This window comes from Cyanistes caeruleus, chromosome 2, assembly GCF_971803275.1.
Source record: "Cyanistes caeruleus chromosome 2, bCyaCae1.hap1.1, whole genome shotgun sequence".
Lineage (NCBI taxonomy): Eukaryota > Metazoa > Chordata > Aves > Passeriformes > Paridae > Cyanistes > Cyanistes caeruleus.
In genome coordinates, this window is record NC_141702.1 from 55,935,873 (window position 1) to 55,950,122 (window position 14,250).

At 42.4% G+C, this 14,250-nt stretch overlaps 1 protein-coding gene across 2 annotated transcripts in view; it reads right to left on the minus strand.

Annotated features, from left to right (window-relative positions):
- Nucleotides 1–721: 721 nt before the first annotated feature.
- SLC2A12 (solute carrier family 2 member 12) overlaps nt 722–14,250 on the minus strand; it is a 30,792-nt gene continuing 17,263 nt past the window's right edge. Inside the window, exons 3-5 of one of the 2 annotated variants that reach the window (XM_023924574.2) lie at nt 4,605–4,727; nt 2,256–2,388; nt 722–1,011 (exon numbers count right to left, since the gene is read on the minus strand). In XM_023924574.2, coding sequence (XP_023780342.1) covers nt 915–1,011; nt 2,256–2,388; nt 4,605–4,727 — 353 coding nt within the window. In that variant the 3' untranslated portion in view covers nt 722–914. Of the gene's footprint in view, nt 1,012–1,248; nt 1,396–2,255; nt 2,389–4,604; nt 4,728–14,250 lie in introns of those variants that run through there. The other variant, XM_023924575.2, reaches the window with a different exon arrangement.

Sequence of the window (14,250 nt, forward strand, 5' to 3'; positions counted from 1 at the left end):
ATGCTTGACTGTCCTTTCAGTAAAAAACTTCTTCCAGACCAGCCTGAACCTCCCCTGGTGCAACTTGAGGCCATTTCTTCTCATCCTGTCACTGATTGCATGGGAGAAGAGGCCTATCCCCACCTGGCTACAGTATCTTTCGGGTGGTTGTAAAGAGCGATGCATTTAATGTCCCACGTTAAACAATTTGACAGTGATTTCTGAGCAATATTTCCTAGGTCACTGAATCCTGGCCCTACTGAGAAAATGTATGTAAAATTCCTCTTACAAGTTGATTGTGCTCTGTGTTATAAATAATTAAGTTCAGCTGAAGATCCTTTTTCAAATCCTGTTAAGCAGAATCCTAAATTAATTTATAAAAATTTTATATCCAGTAGTTCTGCACTAATGTCATCCTTTGCATTCCACAGTTGTCCATTTGTTGTTCCGTAGCATTGTTTTCCCTAACTTACTGACAGGGAGTTGTTGACCCTTTTCAGCCCCATTTTTGCTAGCCTAAACAAACCTGTCTTTGGTAGGCTCCTCCTGTGAGACTTTTTTTTTCCCTGGCACCCTGATTCTTCTTTGCACTTCTTCCAGACTGAACTCTCGCTGAATACAAATAGGAGAATTGTGTGCAATATTCCAATTTCCATTCACCTCCTGTATGCAAGAGGTGAGTAACCTCAGGGGATCAGAGTGAGGAATGCTGGTTTGAAACAGACAGAGCCCGGATTTCCAGTTAGTTATAAACTATAACAACCTTTAATGTTGGCTGTAAACTGCCACTGAAAGAAGTTCTACCAAGAAATATAAGAATATCTTGTGTATAATGACAATACCGCGTGTCCCGCAAGAGTGTGAGCATCACAGAGCATTTCATTTTTCTTCTTTTAATCAGTCTTTTGGTGAAGCTTGCTTTGCTTGCCCCGCGTCTAGTAGAGCTGCTCTTTCTCTCTCTTGGCAAGTTCCACGGGCACCAGTTTCTCTCTGCGCTGGCTCACCCCGCACAAGGGCGTCCTCACGTATTTCCTGCAGAAGCACAAACCCCGCACACGCTGGGCTCTCCGCTCTCCCTGCGGCACAGCCTGCCACTGCGGGCGGCACGGCACAGCGCGCCCCGGACAGCAGCCCCGGGATGCCCTGGGATGGCCCGGGATGTCCTGGGATGGCCTGGGACAGCCCGGGATGGCCCGGGATGCTCGGGCGGCTGCCGGCGCTTCCCCGCCTGCCCGCTCGGGGGCGGCCCCGCCGCACGCTCCGCCCGGAGCGCCCGCGCACCGCCGGCCCCGGCAGGGATGGATGCTTCCCTCTAAACCCAAGGGCCAGCGGCAGCACAGTGGCTACTCTGTAAACTAATTAGTCCGTAAACGAGCTCCTTCAAGCCCGGCTGAGTTGAAAATATTCTCCTGTGATCTAAAAAGTACAAATACAGGATGGTGCTAAGATGTTCACACATTAATTAGTTTTACTAACTAATAAATAATAACTAATAAAATAATAACTAATTAAATAATATATCTAGACTGGTAGGTTAATTCAGGCTGAAAAAGGCCTCTAAAATCGTCAAGTCCAGCTGTTAACCTAACACTGCTATTTTCACCATTAAACCATGTCCCAAAATACCAAATCTAGATAATTTTTAACGTCTCCAGGGGTAATGATTCCACCACTTCCCAGGGAAGCCTCTTCTAACACCTTATCACCCTTTGAGTAAAGAAATTTTTCCTTTTATCCAACCTAAACCTCCCCTGATGCAATCTGAGACCACTTCTTGTTCTGTCACTTGTTGCCTGGGGGAAGAGACTGACTCTCCCCTTCCTACAGCACTCAGTAAAGATACAAGAAAAGCCAATCTATCAAACAGCTATCAAAATTCACATGGAGCCTTGAAGTGACACCCAGGGCAGGCCAATTTGAAATACAGGATCTTTCCTTTCCACCTTCTGCATGCAACCCAAAACACACAGTCCTAAATGCGAGATCTGAGCCATCCTCTCATCCAGGAATGCCAGACAGCAAAAGTGCTGGGGAGCCAGGCTTGGCTGCAGGTTCCTCAAAGGGGTGCTCAAAAACCACCTCACCTTTAGGGCCAGTCCTTCAGCACCAACAAAATGCTTGGTTGGCTACTGAGGTCAACATGTGCAAGCTCAAGCCTTGAGAGAATTGGAATTTTCCCACATAGTTTCCTTTTTTTTTTTTTTCCCCAATATGTGGTGTTGAAAGGCTTTGTCTCACTGACATTTGGGGGATGCAGTCACACACTTGGTACTTACTGTTTAGCTAGTTCCATGGATATTTGCTCCAAAGAGCATCCTTTTGTCTCTGGTATAAACATGATAACAAAAGCCAGTGATGCCAGGCTCATTATTGTGTAGATGAAGCACACCCAGGACAAGCCAATGAGCTCTACAAAGGAAGAAAATACGACTCTTTTAATTTTCAAATATGGCAATTTTTCTTCCTGTTGCTGTATTTTATAGGATGCAGCCCCTAATGCGCATGAGAAGTTAGAAAGAAGTTAGGCTGTTATTCTTAGCTCACATCAAAAAAGAAGAGTGGCTTTGCTTTTTCTAATACTTCTTATGAAATAAAATTAAGGAGTTCATATTGGCCTACTTAGCTTGAACCTATTGGTTTATTTGCAATCACTCTGAATGAAAACAGTGAGTAGCCATTGTTACTGGTTTGTGGGAAGGCAGTGGGGATCACGAGTGCCTTGAATTTTTGCCTGTGTCTGGTTTTGGTGTACATTCTTTCTTGGAGCAAATCCAAGCATTTTTCACACTATTACAGTTGTCTCCAGCTAATCCTCCCCACCTGTCAGTGCCCAGCATTTCCACTGAGAGTCATGGGTGCTGTGCCAGAAAGTGGTCCAAGAGTGAGCTCCTAATGGGGCCATCCAAGAACTAGTGGTTTTGTGAGCCTGCAGTCCAGGGGCAGGTAGATCCAAGGGATGCATCTGCAGCCCCTGGAAAGTAAAGTGTGCACAAACCCAACAGTCTGCTGCAGCCCCCTTAGCCCTTTTCCCTGCTAAGATAAACCTGGACAGCTGAGACATTTGTCATTTGTGTCATGAGCTGAAAATTGCAGCTGAAGCTGCTAATCCAGCTGGTACCTCTGCATCAGCATCTGAGTACAGATGCTGCTGGCCACCGTGTCCTCCACGTGTATTCATTTGACAACAGAATCCCAATCCTGCCTTTCTGCCATAGACAAGGAATGCATATTTTCTTGTACTTACACTTTCATAAATCCGGATTAGATCCAGCTAAGCCAAGGGAGTTACTGTGGCTTTACAGTCTTTGAAACTGAGACCGGGATAACAACGAGATGTACATTAACAAGAAACACTGCATGACAAGAGGGGACCTCCCAGTAAAACAGCTGACACTGAGCACTTGAGGTCTGCACTAGGTGGTTTTGGGGACATTTCCTTAAGAATAGCTCAAGTCTGGTCCAAGGACTGAGCAAGTGTTGGCAGCCGGACTGCCTACAATATGCATTTTCTGTTTTGGTCTTGTCCAAAAGCTAGTGCAGCTCTGTGATGGGCAGTGAGACCAAGGGTCTTCTTTAAAAGGAAAGTTTCCTTTTAAAGAAGACCCTTGATCCAATTAAAGTGAGAGTGTGAACACACTGAACTTCATATTCATGTCACATATAACATATATGTGTCATATTTTTCCTAGTTTTAATCAAGGTAGTACTCAGGATGGTTTTTTCTTTCTCTCATTTTTCTTTTTCTTTTTCTTTTTTTTGAAAGAAAACACAAATGTGAGGCCCATTTTAGTAACAGATTAACAGATCACATTCATTTTAGTAAGAGATCACACGCATTTTCAAATCTGTCTTTAACAACATCTATTGGGGTCAAAACTACCTTGACTTTTTGTGAGTTGATTGTCTGCCTCTGGTGGAGAGTAATGTAGACTTAAGGGAAACCTGGAATTTCTGCTCTCTTATATATTTGATTTTCTGCACATATTTTCCTCACAGTAAGACCAAAAACTAAAATTTGCAAAGCCTCATATAATATAAAATTAGAAAAATAAATTTGCTAATCAATAAATTTCAGCATCAGCATTTAACCTTCCCCTTTGATTATCATCATATTAGAAGTCACATACAGTAGTCTACTTTCTCACATTCAAACGTGAAAAACTTTTACCTCACAAAGACACTTTTTTCTAAAGAAAATTTTCTGAAAGCCAAGACATTCCTGTGAAAAAGAATTAATTAAATGGGATTGCTAAATGGGATTGCTTAAAAATGTCTGATCAGAAAAGCTGTGGTGTGATCTAGAACAGAACTTGCATTGATTTCAGAAGATGCAGGACTCAATCCTAAACGTTATGTATTTTCAGCCTACCAAGGCAAAGGTGTTTTTAAGACCTGAATCTCACAGCCTGTGGAGTTGATGTGTGAGGTGGTCTGACAGCCAGCACTGTGAGGCTGAACTTACTGGCACCAACAAACATGTGGTGGGTGAAGTTACACCGGCACCTAAACAGAGATCTTGTCTCCTGGCCTTTCACAGCTGCAATTGTAGCAGTGCTTTTGTATAAGAGAGACTTGTTTTGCCCACTATGAGAATATCAGCTTGGAAGGACATGGAGAAATCTTACCAGTTACAGTCAAAAACGTCAAGGAGATGAGGAGATTTATACCCCAGTTCATGCTAGATGTCAAAGCCATGGCCCGTCCTCTGATCCCACCGGGGAAAATTTCACTCAGGACCAACCAGGACACTGAAATACAAAGAAAAAAAAAGATTTCTTTGGAAGGAAGGCTCTCCTTGATGTAAATCTAGGCACTCCATGGATTCAGGTGAGGCCACCTGAAAGAATAAGTTGATTTTCAGGGTGTTAGGTTTGTGAGGGCCCACGCTCTGCAGGCAGCATGTGCAGCAATCAGCATCACCTCAGGTCACCATCCCTTCATCCCTGCCCAGTGGGTGCCTGAGCCAGTGACAGGTGGCACTGGACTGGGGAGGTGAGCTCTGACTGCACATCTGGGTATGAAAGGCAGTTCTGACTAAATAACTCTCGGGTGACATAACGCTAATGGAAGTGGGGCAGCAAACCAAAGCAATCTTCAGCCTCAGAGGGGCACTGTGTGTTTATGCCACCTTATAAATCAAACTGCCACACTGAAGTATGCTTGCTATTCCAGCTCTCTGCTCCACATAAATGAGATTGGTGAGGTATAAATGAAGAGAGAGGGGCTGATTTTTGACTCCTTCATATCACGCCACACCACACCACACGTGATCTAAATGCTGGTGCTGCTAGCTCACAAAAACAAATTCAGACACGAAGAGCTGTCCGTGTAATCACCTTGATAGCAAGAGCAAAAAAAGAAGAAAAAGACAAAATTTTGTACCGTTTCTGATTACCAGAAAACAAATGAACAAAAACCCATACACAAACAAACCCAAAGCCCAGCCAAATACCTGCCCCACCCTCTCCTTTTGCTGGCAAGCAAGATGCCTTAGCAAGAGGTTGCTGTCTGGAGAGGTTGTGGGTTAGCAGATAACCACAAGAGCACAAGAGCAGCGAGGTACTCATGGATAAGCTGTGTCTTCAGACCCTTGGACATGGCCATTATAAATTGCTCATCTGTGATGAGCACAAGCAAAATGACAAATGGGAGTTTACCCAGAACACCTGCACTGGGCAGTTTAAAAGATACATTTTGAAAATAGGCTCCTGTATGACCAAGCGTGTTTCACACTATACTATTCCTTTGGATGCTTGTAGAATTCCTGTTTGACAGCACTGGTAAAGGTAGGAAGAAAAAGGTGCTTCAGGAGAAAATTATAAAGAACTATCTGAAATGGGAAAAAAACCCCTGAATTTAGAATCAACAGAGCCAATTTTAGCAAATTCTAGATTTCTTTGTACCATAGATTTATATTAAATTTTTTTCAGGGGACTTGGCCCAGATTTTTATATTTTTTAAAGAAAAATAAAAACCAAAAAGCTTCACTCCTACCATGGGAGTCACCCAGAAGAGTGATAATTCAATTACACAGAATCAAGACCACACTTCCTAATGGCCTAAGCCTGTTGTGCTTAGTCAAGTGGCCATAACACAGCCACCACATCAAACAGCAGCCATGAGAGACTTTTGTTTCCTTTTTTTTTTTTTTTGTAAAGACTTGGATCACATCAAGCTTTAACACACTTGCTGCTGGCATGTCATGATTGTATTTTGCACCCCCTCAGCACCAACTAATTGAAAGTCAGTCACAAAACTTCAGGAGCTGAAAAGCAAAGCAGCAAGGAAGCAAGAGGTGTGAGGTGCACATTCACAGCACCATGGCCTGCCAGCTAGCACAAAAGCTCAGCTGAAAAATTGTTACACATCAGAAACTGGCAAAAGAGATATTTACTGTCACATTAGAATTAAAATAAAGGTAGAAAGAATCCAAACCCACTTTCTGCTGGGCATAAACCAACCTTCAGGAACAAAGCAGTGTTCTGAGTACTGGAGGATGGCTCATGTTGCAGCTAAATGTGTGGCACTGTGGCAACTCCAATACCATGCAGTTTCCAAGGACAGTCTGGCCCTTTCAGCCTAACTGATAATTTGTCTGGAGGTTTGAATTGTGTTGTTTTCCTGTTAAGAAACCAAAATACTTGAGGATCTGCATCACCTGTAATAGTGGTTAGCTGCTTTTATTGCAACCACTCATTTAGTTTAGACAGATGCCACCAAACCACCAGGACTGTTCTTCGTGTCTGCTAATGATAGCTACAGCCGCTGGCATGGCCCTGACCTCTGCTTAGCTGGCAAGGAGTGGATAGGCTCATTTCCCCCGGGGGGAAAGAGCAGTTGTAGAAATCTGACACTACAGTCTGTTTACTCCTTTCCCCAAGCTGAAGCAGCAATAACCATCGATTCTTTGCTTTTAGCACCTCTCTGGGATTGTGTTTTCTATTTGTGCCTTTGCCAAAAAGCAGCAGCTGCTGTAGGTATGGCAGGGATGTGACTTGCTCTGGGGAAGCCAGCAGCTAGGTTCAGGCTCCCATTCATAATGACTGCCGCTACCTTCTGGGCTGTGCACACAGCACTGCAGAAATTTAACCTTCACGCTCCCAAAGTCACTGCCAAGCCACCCCTGTGCTCTGCCTTCACCAGCCTAAGCAGTGGCATTCTACAGGGGAAATCAGCCTGTCCTTGAAAAGAGGATCCAAGTACCACCCTTCACCCTGCCACTGCTCCATCTGCTGTGTAACCCCGCAGTTTTTCCAAAGGATGCTGCGATACTGACCACACTGCACACACTCTGCAGGTTTCAGTGTCTGCTCCAGCCACCCCTGGCTGGTGTTAGCGGAATGGATGGGAAAAGAGCTGGTGATCCCCAGGTCAGATGTAGGCAAGAGATGAGGCTAAGGGCTGGACAGCATGGTTCTCTGTACTCGATCCAACAGCTGCGGGATTTGTTGCTGCAGGCAGTAACTCACCTTTGCTGACCCGCAGTGTGTTGTGTGTTGACAGCAGTTAAGAAAAATTGTGCAGTTTAATGGTTCTTTATTATGGTACAATATAGAGAAAAGAGCACACACTGCAAATTCAGACAGAAATACTGCATTGGATCAGAAAGTGTTTAACTGTTTCATTACATATCACAGAAACTAGATGGCCTGATATTCCTTGCCCAAGTGGAAAGGGCGGAGGATTCAGATACAATAAACAGCCCCATGACCAGGATGGTGACATCCACCTCTAAACAAAGTCACAGGGCCTGTACAAGCAGGAAAGAGAATAGTAATTGAAGATTTCAGCTAGTCCCATTAAGACTGAATAAATCGCATAATTGAGCACAGCGCTGGGAGTACATTTTACAAACCAGATATGATGGTTCCTTTTAGCACTTTGTTGGATATTTAATGGGAGAAAAAAAGGCAAATCGTGTTTCAGTGCTGAGCCTCGGTATTTCAAGATGTAACCATGATCAAGATGCTCTGTTACACTGGTTCTAACATTTAAAATTCAATATTCTTGTAGAAAGGGAAAAGTCAAGAGCCTAGTAGATTTTGTTTTGAAAAGAGAACAATATTAACACAAACATACTTTCTATAAAGACCAGGGTAAGGGCTTCAGTGGTGCTCCAGAGAATGTTTAAACTACATGGCTGAAGGCTTAAAATATACATAAAACCAAATAAATGAGAAATAGCTCAGCACAGATAAACTACTGAATGAAGAAAACTGTTAGAAATAGGGAAGCACCTTTAGAAAAGGTGTAAATTGTGCCCAGGCAAAGAAAGTACAGTATGATTGCTGAAATACTACTTGCAATATCATCATCAGGCAGCCAAGTGTTTTGAGTGTGCTGGCTAAGAGGATGAGAGGCCAGGGACGGAGGCAGCGACATCCCAGAATTAAAGTAATTCCACTGGGATGCAGGAAGGGATCACCCCACCAGACTGTACCAAGCTCCCAGCTGGAGCTAGGATAAAGCTGACTAATATCAGCTGGAAAGGGGGATATGTACAGTGTCTTGAAGAAGAGTCCTAAGGAAAACCCTGTCATTTTGAAAGAGATAAGGAACACAGGGTTAGAAATGAATGAGCCACTGTGCTTTTCAGTCTCAAAAAGCTTTGGTGAGGTGCTGTGGGATAGAAGAACAGAGGATTTAGTCACATTCTAAAAAATACAAACCAAGAGAATCCAAGTGAAATTACCAGGTACAGCAGTTAGGTGAGGCAGAAGGATACGCTTTTTCACACAATGTGTATTTATTTCAGCCATGGAACTCACTTTCACAAGATAGTTCCAATATGAAAAATATTAGTCAATTAAATCATTAAATGCTGGGTGTCAAAACATTATTTATCCAGATGTGTGGAAAAAGATCCATCCAGAACTATTGTTCACAATAGTAAAAATAATTGGTCAATATTTTTCTCAAAGTTTTCTAAACTACAGATAGGCAGAAGGACAACTGTGCATGCTGCATGGACCTCCTCTTCTTCTCCTCTCTTCTGTCCTGTCTCTCAGCACTTGTTATGTAACCTGGAGGTTATATGGTTGGAGGCTGAGTAGCACACTGATTAAGTGGACTTTTTGTCTGAGCCAGCATGGCTAAACTAATGAACTTTATACCTGGGCTGTAAGCAAAGAGATGTCTCAAACTTCATGTGACATCTTCCTTACTTCCTTACTTTACTGCTACCCAGTAAATAAATTTTAAAAAGTGAAATTAACATACATCAGAGAAGCAGAAAAATCTGAGAAAATGCTGTGAGATTGAGGGTACTCAACATTCAAGTGAGGTACATGAATGAAAAACATCCTTGTTTTGACCTTTTCCTGCCAGGAGGTAGAAGCAAATTGGAAGCTGCTCAGCAGCTATTATTAATGAAATATTAGATTCCCTTGGTATTCATTTGTTGCTTAGCATTTTTTTTCCCTGTACCTGTATTGTGTGAGATCAAATTATTTATGGTGAGATTCAGAAAATTGCCATTGCAATACTTGAAAGAATTCAAGTTTCTGAGGTATAAACTCTGGAAAGTGATTAATTTGGCTTACAGCTTAGGAGGGAAGCAGGCAGAAGTATTTTAGATTTTGAAAAAGAGGACTGGGTTGTTAACAAAACAGGGTCCAAGGGAAGATAAGGGAGGGATTGAAGTAACACAGACAGACCATCTAAGAGTGTGCAACAAATGGTGAGTGCTGGAGAAGGATACAAACAAGTCTCTGCAAATCTGCCATGAGCAGCAGGACTTGGCTAAGGGCTGGCAAGACCAAATTGTTATTCCAGGCTTATGAAACTCAACAGGTTTTTAAGTTTCCTGGCTTCTGGCTTTGCTGGGTATTACCAGAAATATCCAAGTGGCCAACCACTTCCCACTAAGGGCCAGGTTCAGCAGTGTCTGGTCCTGATTTCAAAGGGCACATTGTGCCATCAAAGGGGATGGCACAAGCCTTCAGAGCGTGTGTGGTGGTGAGGTGTGTGCCTGTCACAGAACTGGCACAGAGCTGGGCTTGGGGGACACATGTGCTGCTGTCACACACCAGCACCATCCCAGCACAGCTCCCAGCACCCACAAAATGTAACTCTGGCAAAGGCTCTAACAGTAGATCCAGTGAAAGTCATCTGTGGGGCTGGCAAAAGTGAGGGATGCTTAATCTGGAATGAGGAGAAGGTGGGAGAGAGTTGGTCCTTTCCCAAAGCAGATAAAGAAGATAGGACACAGAAAAAGCGGGGTTAAACTCTGTCCAGAGTTTTGTGCAAGAGGACAAAGTAGACAATTGTGACTGGCATTAAAAATCTATTACTTTGCTTAACAAGAGACATCTTTTTCTCTGGTTCTCCCTCTTAATATGAAACTGAAGTGGCTGCTCAAAATTAATAACTGGCAAATATAGAGTAAATGAGCAGCTTTATTACTTTGGAGAGCATGTAAGCTGCCAGCAGAGAGCCAGTCTGACAGGGTCAAGTCCTACACTGTGTGTGCACATTATAAGGAATGGAAGTGCTGTATTGCTGAGACATGGGGGAGTCAGGAGAAGCCTCAGCTAATCTCATGTCTCTGCCTGCATCCTGATCTCTGCAGATGAAGGCAATAAATATGCACTTTAATTCTATGGCTGTTAAAGTGCTTCTCTCCAAGCCGCAGACTACTGGCTGCAAGATGCCTGATGCCACTGATGATCCAAGGAGCTGTGACATGGTGTGACAAATCTGAATTCTTTTTCTTTTCTTCTGAAAATTCTGTTTCTAATGGTTAACCCTTTAGGCTAACTCTTTGCAGTAACATTATCAGGATAAGTGTGATTTAATCCTTTTTCTCTGAGGCTGTATCACAGCACATAAAAAGTGTCGCCCACTGTTTGCACTATTTGCATCACTATCTAATAGACAGGCTGAGCACTCTCATGTGGCTTTTTAAGGAATCTTGAAGTGGACCATTGAAATCACTCATGTCTCCTCCAGTTTATGACAGAGCAACAGGAGGGGTTTGGGGAAAGATACTGATTCCAAAACATTACCTCCATCATCTGTGCTCTGGGCCACTTGAGAAGGAGGGCAGTGAGATGCATTTCACATCAATTTTCCTAGTGATCCTTTCTCCCTTAGCCTTCTCACCACTGTAGGCCTGCACTTTAATGCTTTTTTTTCCTACTATTCAAATTTTCATCTCCATGAACTCAAAAGAAATGCTATGGCTCATATGGGCTTTCTTTTCAAATGAAAGCTGTTCAATATATTCTTAAATTTGGTGTCAGTGGTCCTCAATTACTGTCCATTTTCATCTGGAAAGAATAGTCACAAATGAGCATTCTTAGAGGAGGTGATTCCCATCTGAAGGATTACTGGGCAAGTAGTGGTACATACATAAGGATCTAGAAATGGTAGAACTCTCTCAGTTAATGTGATTTGTAGACCATCTTGCCCAATAAAAGTGCTCAGCAGAAAATCTATCAGTAGAATCCTCCTGTTTCAGCTGGCAGAAAGTCCATTTTCTTCTGAGTAGCTGGTACAGTGCTGTGTTTTGGATTTAGAATGAGAACAATATTGATAACACACTGATGTTTTAGTTGCTGCTAAGTAGCGCTTACCCTAAGTCAAAGACTTTTCAGTTTCCCATGCCCAGTTTTCCACTGCCAGTGAGCAGGTGCACAAGAAAGTGGGAGGGAGCATGGCCAGGACCATTGAAAGGATCTGGCCAAAGGGATATTCCATACTATAGAGCATCATGCCCAGATTATATACTGGGAAGAGCTGGCTGGGAACCACTGATCACTGCTCAGGAAAAGTCTGGTCATCAGTCAGTGGGAGGAGAGCAACTGAGTTGTACATCACTTGTTTCCCTTTGTTTTTATTCCTCTCTCTCTCTTCCCTTTTCATCACAGTTATTGGTATTGATGTAATCATTATTATAATTAGAATTATTATTTTTGTTTATATCAATTATTAAACTGCTCTTATTTCAACCCATGAGGTTTAACTTTTTTTTTTTTCCAATTCTCCTCCCCAAAAGTGGGCAAGGGGCAGGGGAATGAGTGAGCAAGCAGCTGTGAGGTACTTAGTTGCCAGCTGGAGTTAAAAAAGAATGCATCACAGCCCTACTGCTGGAAGATATGTAATAATCTGTACCTCCCTTCAGGTATCCTAAGAAAAGTTGTTTTGAACCAATGTGTGAGATGACAATTCTGTTTGCAACTGGATATCACAGCCACCATTTCTCTCATCCTTTGTTATGTAGACACTCAAATTCACCCATCAAGGCAGAACAACATGCAGAGCAGCAGAAAAGAAAAAAAGAAAAAAAGAAAAAAAAAAAAAAAAAAGAGAGATAAAGGAAAAAATTAAACAAACTTTCAAGGGAGAATGTGCTTATTATAATAAAATACATACTGCCATACAAAAAAAGGGCCCTTTAATTAAAACCTGCAATATGTATTCATGTTTGTAGGTGTTTATTTGTTCAGAATATTGAATCCAGGATAATCCTCTGAGGCATTTGCAGAGGAATGACTGCAGAAGCCAGAAGCCCTAATTCATGAGGAAGTTCTATGTGAATTAGTTCGGCTTATCACATATTTCACTTCTACAAAGTATGCAGAGGAGAAATTACCCAGTTGGGTGGGATAAGTGAACTTGTTTTTCCAGTACCCAAGGCTACTGGTAGTCCTTGAGAGGTTGCACAGCAGGAAAAAAATCTGTTGTGAACAGCAATTGGGGGCAATTTAGGCTTTTGCTCTTGAAGAACAGAGATTTATTTGTGTGCATGCCTTACTAAACTCCCAGTAGAAAGGATAAGCAACATTTTACAACAGTGACTTATTTAGTGAGTGGCCTGTGGTGATCCAGGTTTTTTTAAGTTCCTCACTGGAAACTGCTGCTCATGCTTTGCTTTGGCTGCTGCTGGAGGAAGGCAGTGAGGAGGAATGTGTGAAGGCTCTGGGTTTAACCACCACAAAGTGTCTTTTAGTTCTGTTTCCTCCATAAGAGATTTCTGCACTTAGGGTTGATTTTCAAAGAAACTGGGTTCCCTCCTGCATGCCCTTTCCCTTTGTGGAAATCTTCCTGGCTTTCTTCACAGAGTTCAGACTGGCAGAGGAACTTGGATGCCATGGGAGAAATAGTCTCCTGGCTGCATGCACTGACTTACCTCGCTCCCTGTGCTTTGGCTGACAGTCTCACCTTCCTCAGCAGTGCCAGTAAATTATGTGATTGATTACACATTTCCACCTTTTCAGCATAACTATTTTCTCATACTTTATAATGCGTGTTTTAGTTTCATGAACTTTACAAGGGAAAATCCTGACTTTGCACTTGAAGTCCTACTGACAGTTTTAGTTTCTGCACAAAGCTGGCCCAAGATCAGCTTGACTCTAAAAAATTCTTCCCTGGCCCTCTTTCCTGAAGGAAACTGGATTTTATGAAGCTTGATAGATGACCTGCAAAGTTTTTCACATATTTCAGTATCACAATGGTCTTGTCTCCTGGAACATGGTTAAGGAAACTAATATGAGTTAAACTTTTAAACTGTGCATAATTTTAAGCACAGGCTCCATTTCTCTTAAGCAGCACCTTTGTGTCAATAGGTTTACTAACACAGAGCTATTGGTAAAGAGATATTTACAACAGGCAGAGCACCAAGCTCAGGATACTGACTCAAATCCCTCAAAGTGGAGCATATTATGCCAAACCACAGGAAGTCCTTTTCAACCTTTTCAACAGGAGATTGACAGAACCACTGACATTGCAGAGACATAGGAAGAGTGGCTGGGGCATGGTGTGGTCTCGCCCTCTTTTCACAGAAGCCAGGGCTCTGTCTCTCAGAAGCCAAAGCCTTTGGCCTGATCCACCAAGACTTTCTCTCATTAACATATTAGAGTTACAAACAGGAACATAAATATCAGTGAAGATCATGTCTCTGATTTCAGGTGCACTTCAATATAGAGTTTAAATTCAGTCTTGGGGTTGAAATATAGTAACATAATAAAAAAATTAAGAAGCTCCCACTGATATTCCCATGCCTCATTATTTTGCAATTATTATTGCAAAAGCAATTTTTCCTTCTTATGATCTTTTTGACATTTACAAAAGCCCCCCAAATTTGTAGGTTTTATCACATGAAATAAGACAAACCTATTCATCTGATATCTTAGAAAGCACCTTCTGCAATTTGAAATCCTATAATTAACATCCAGCTATCCAAAAATATCTTAAATTGGCTTGCACTTCACTACTACCAATCAGCCTTTTTGAAAAGGCAAACCTGTTCCTGGGATAGCTGATGTGCTA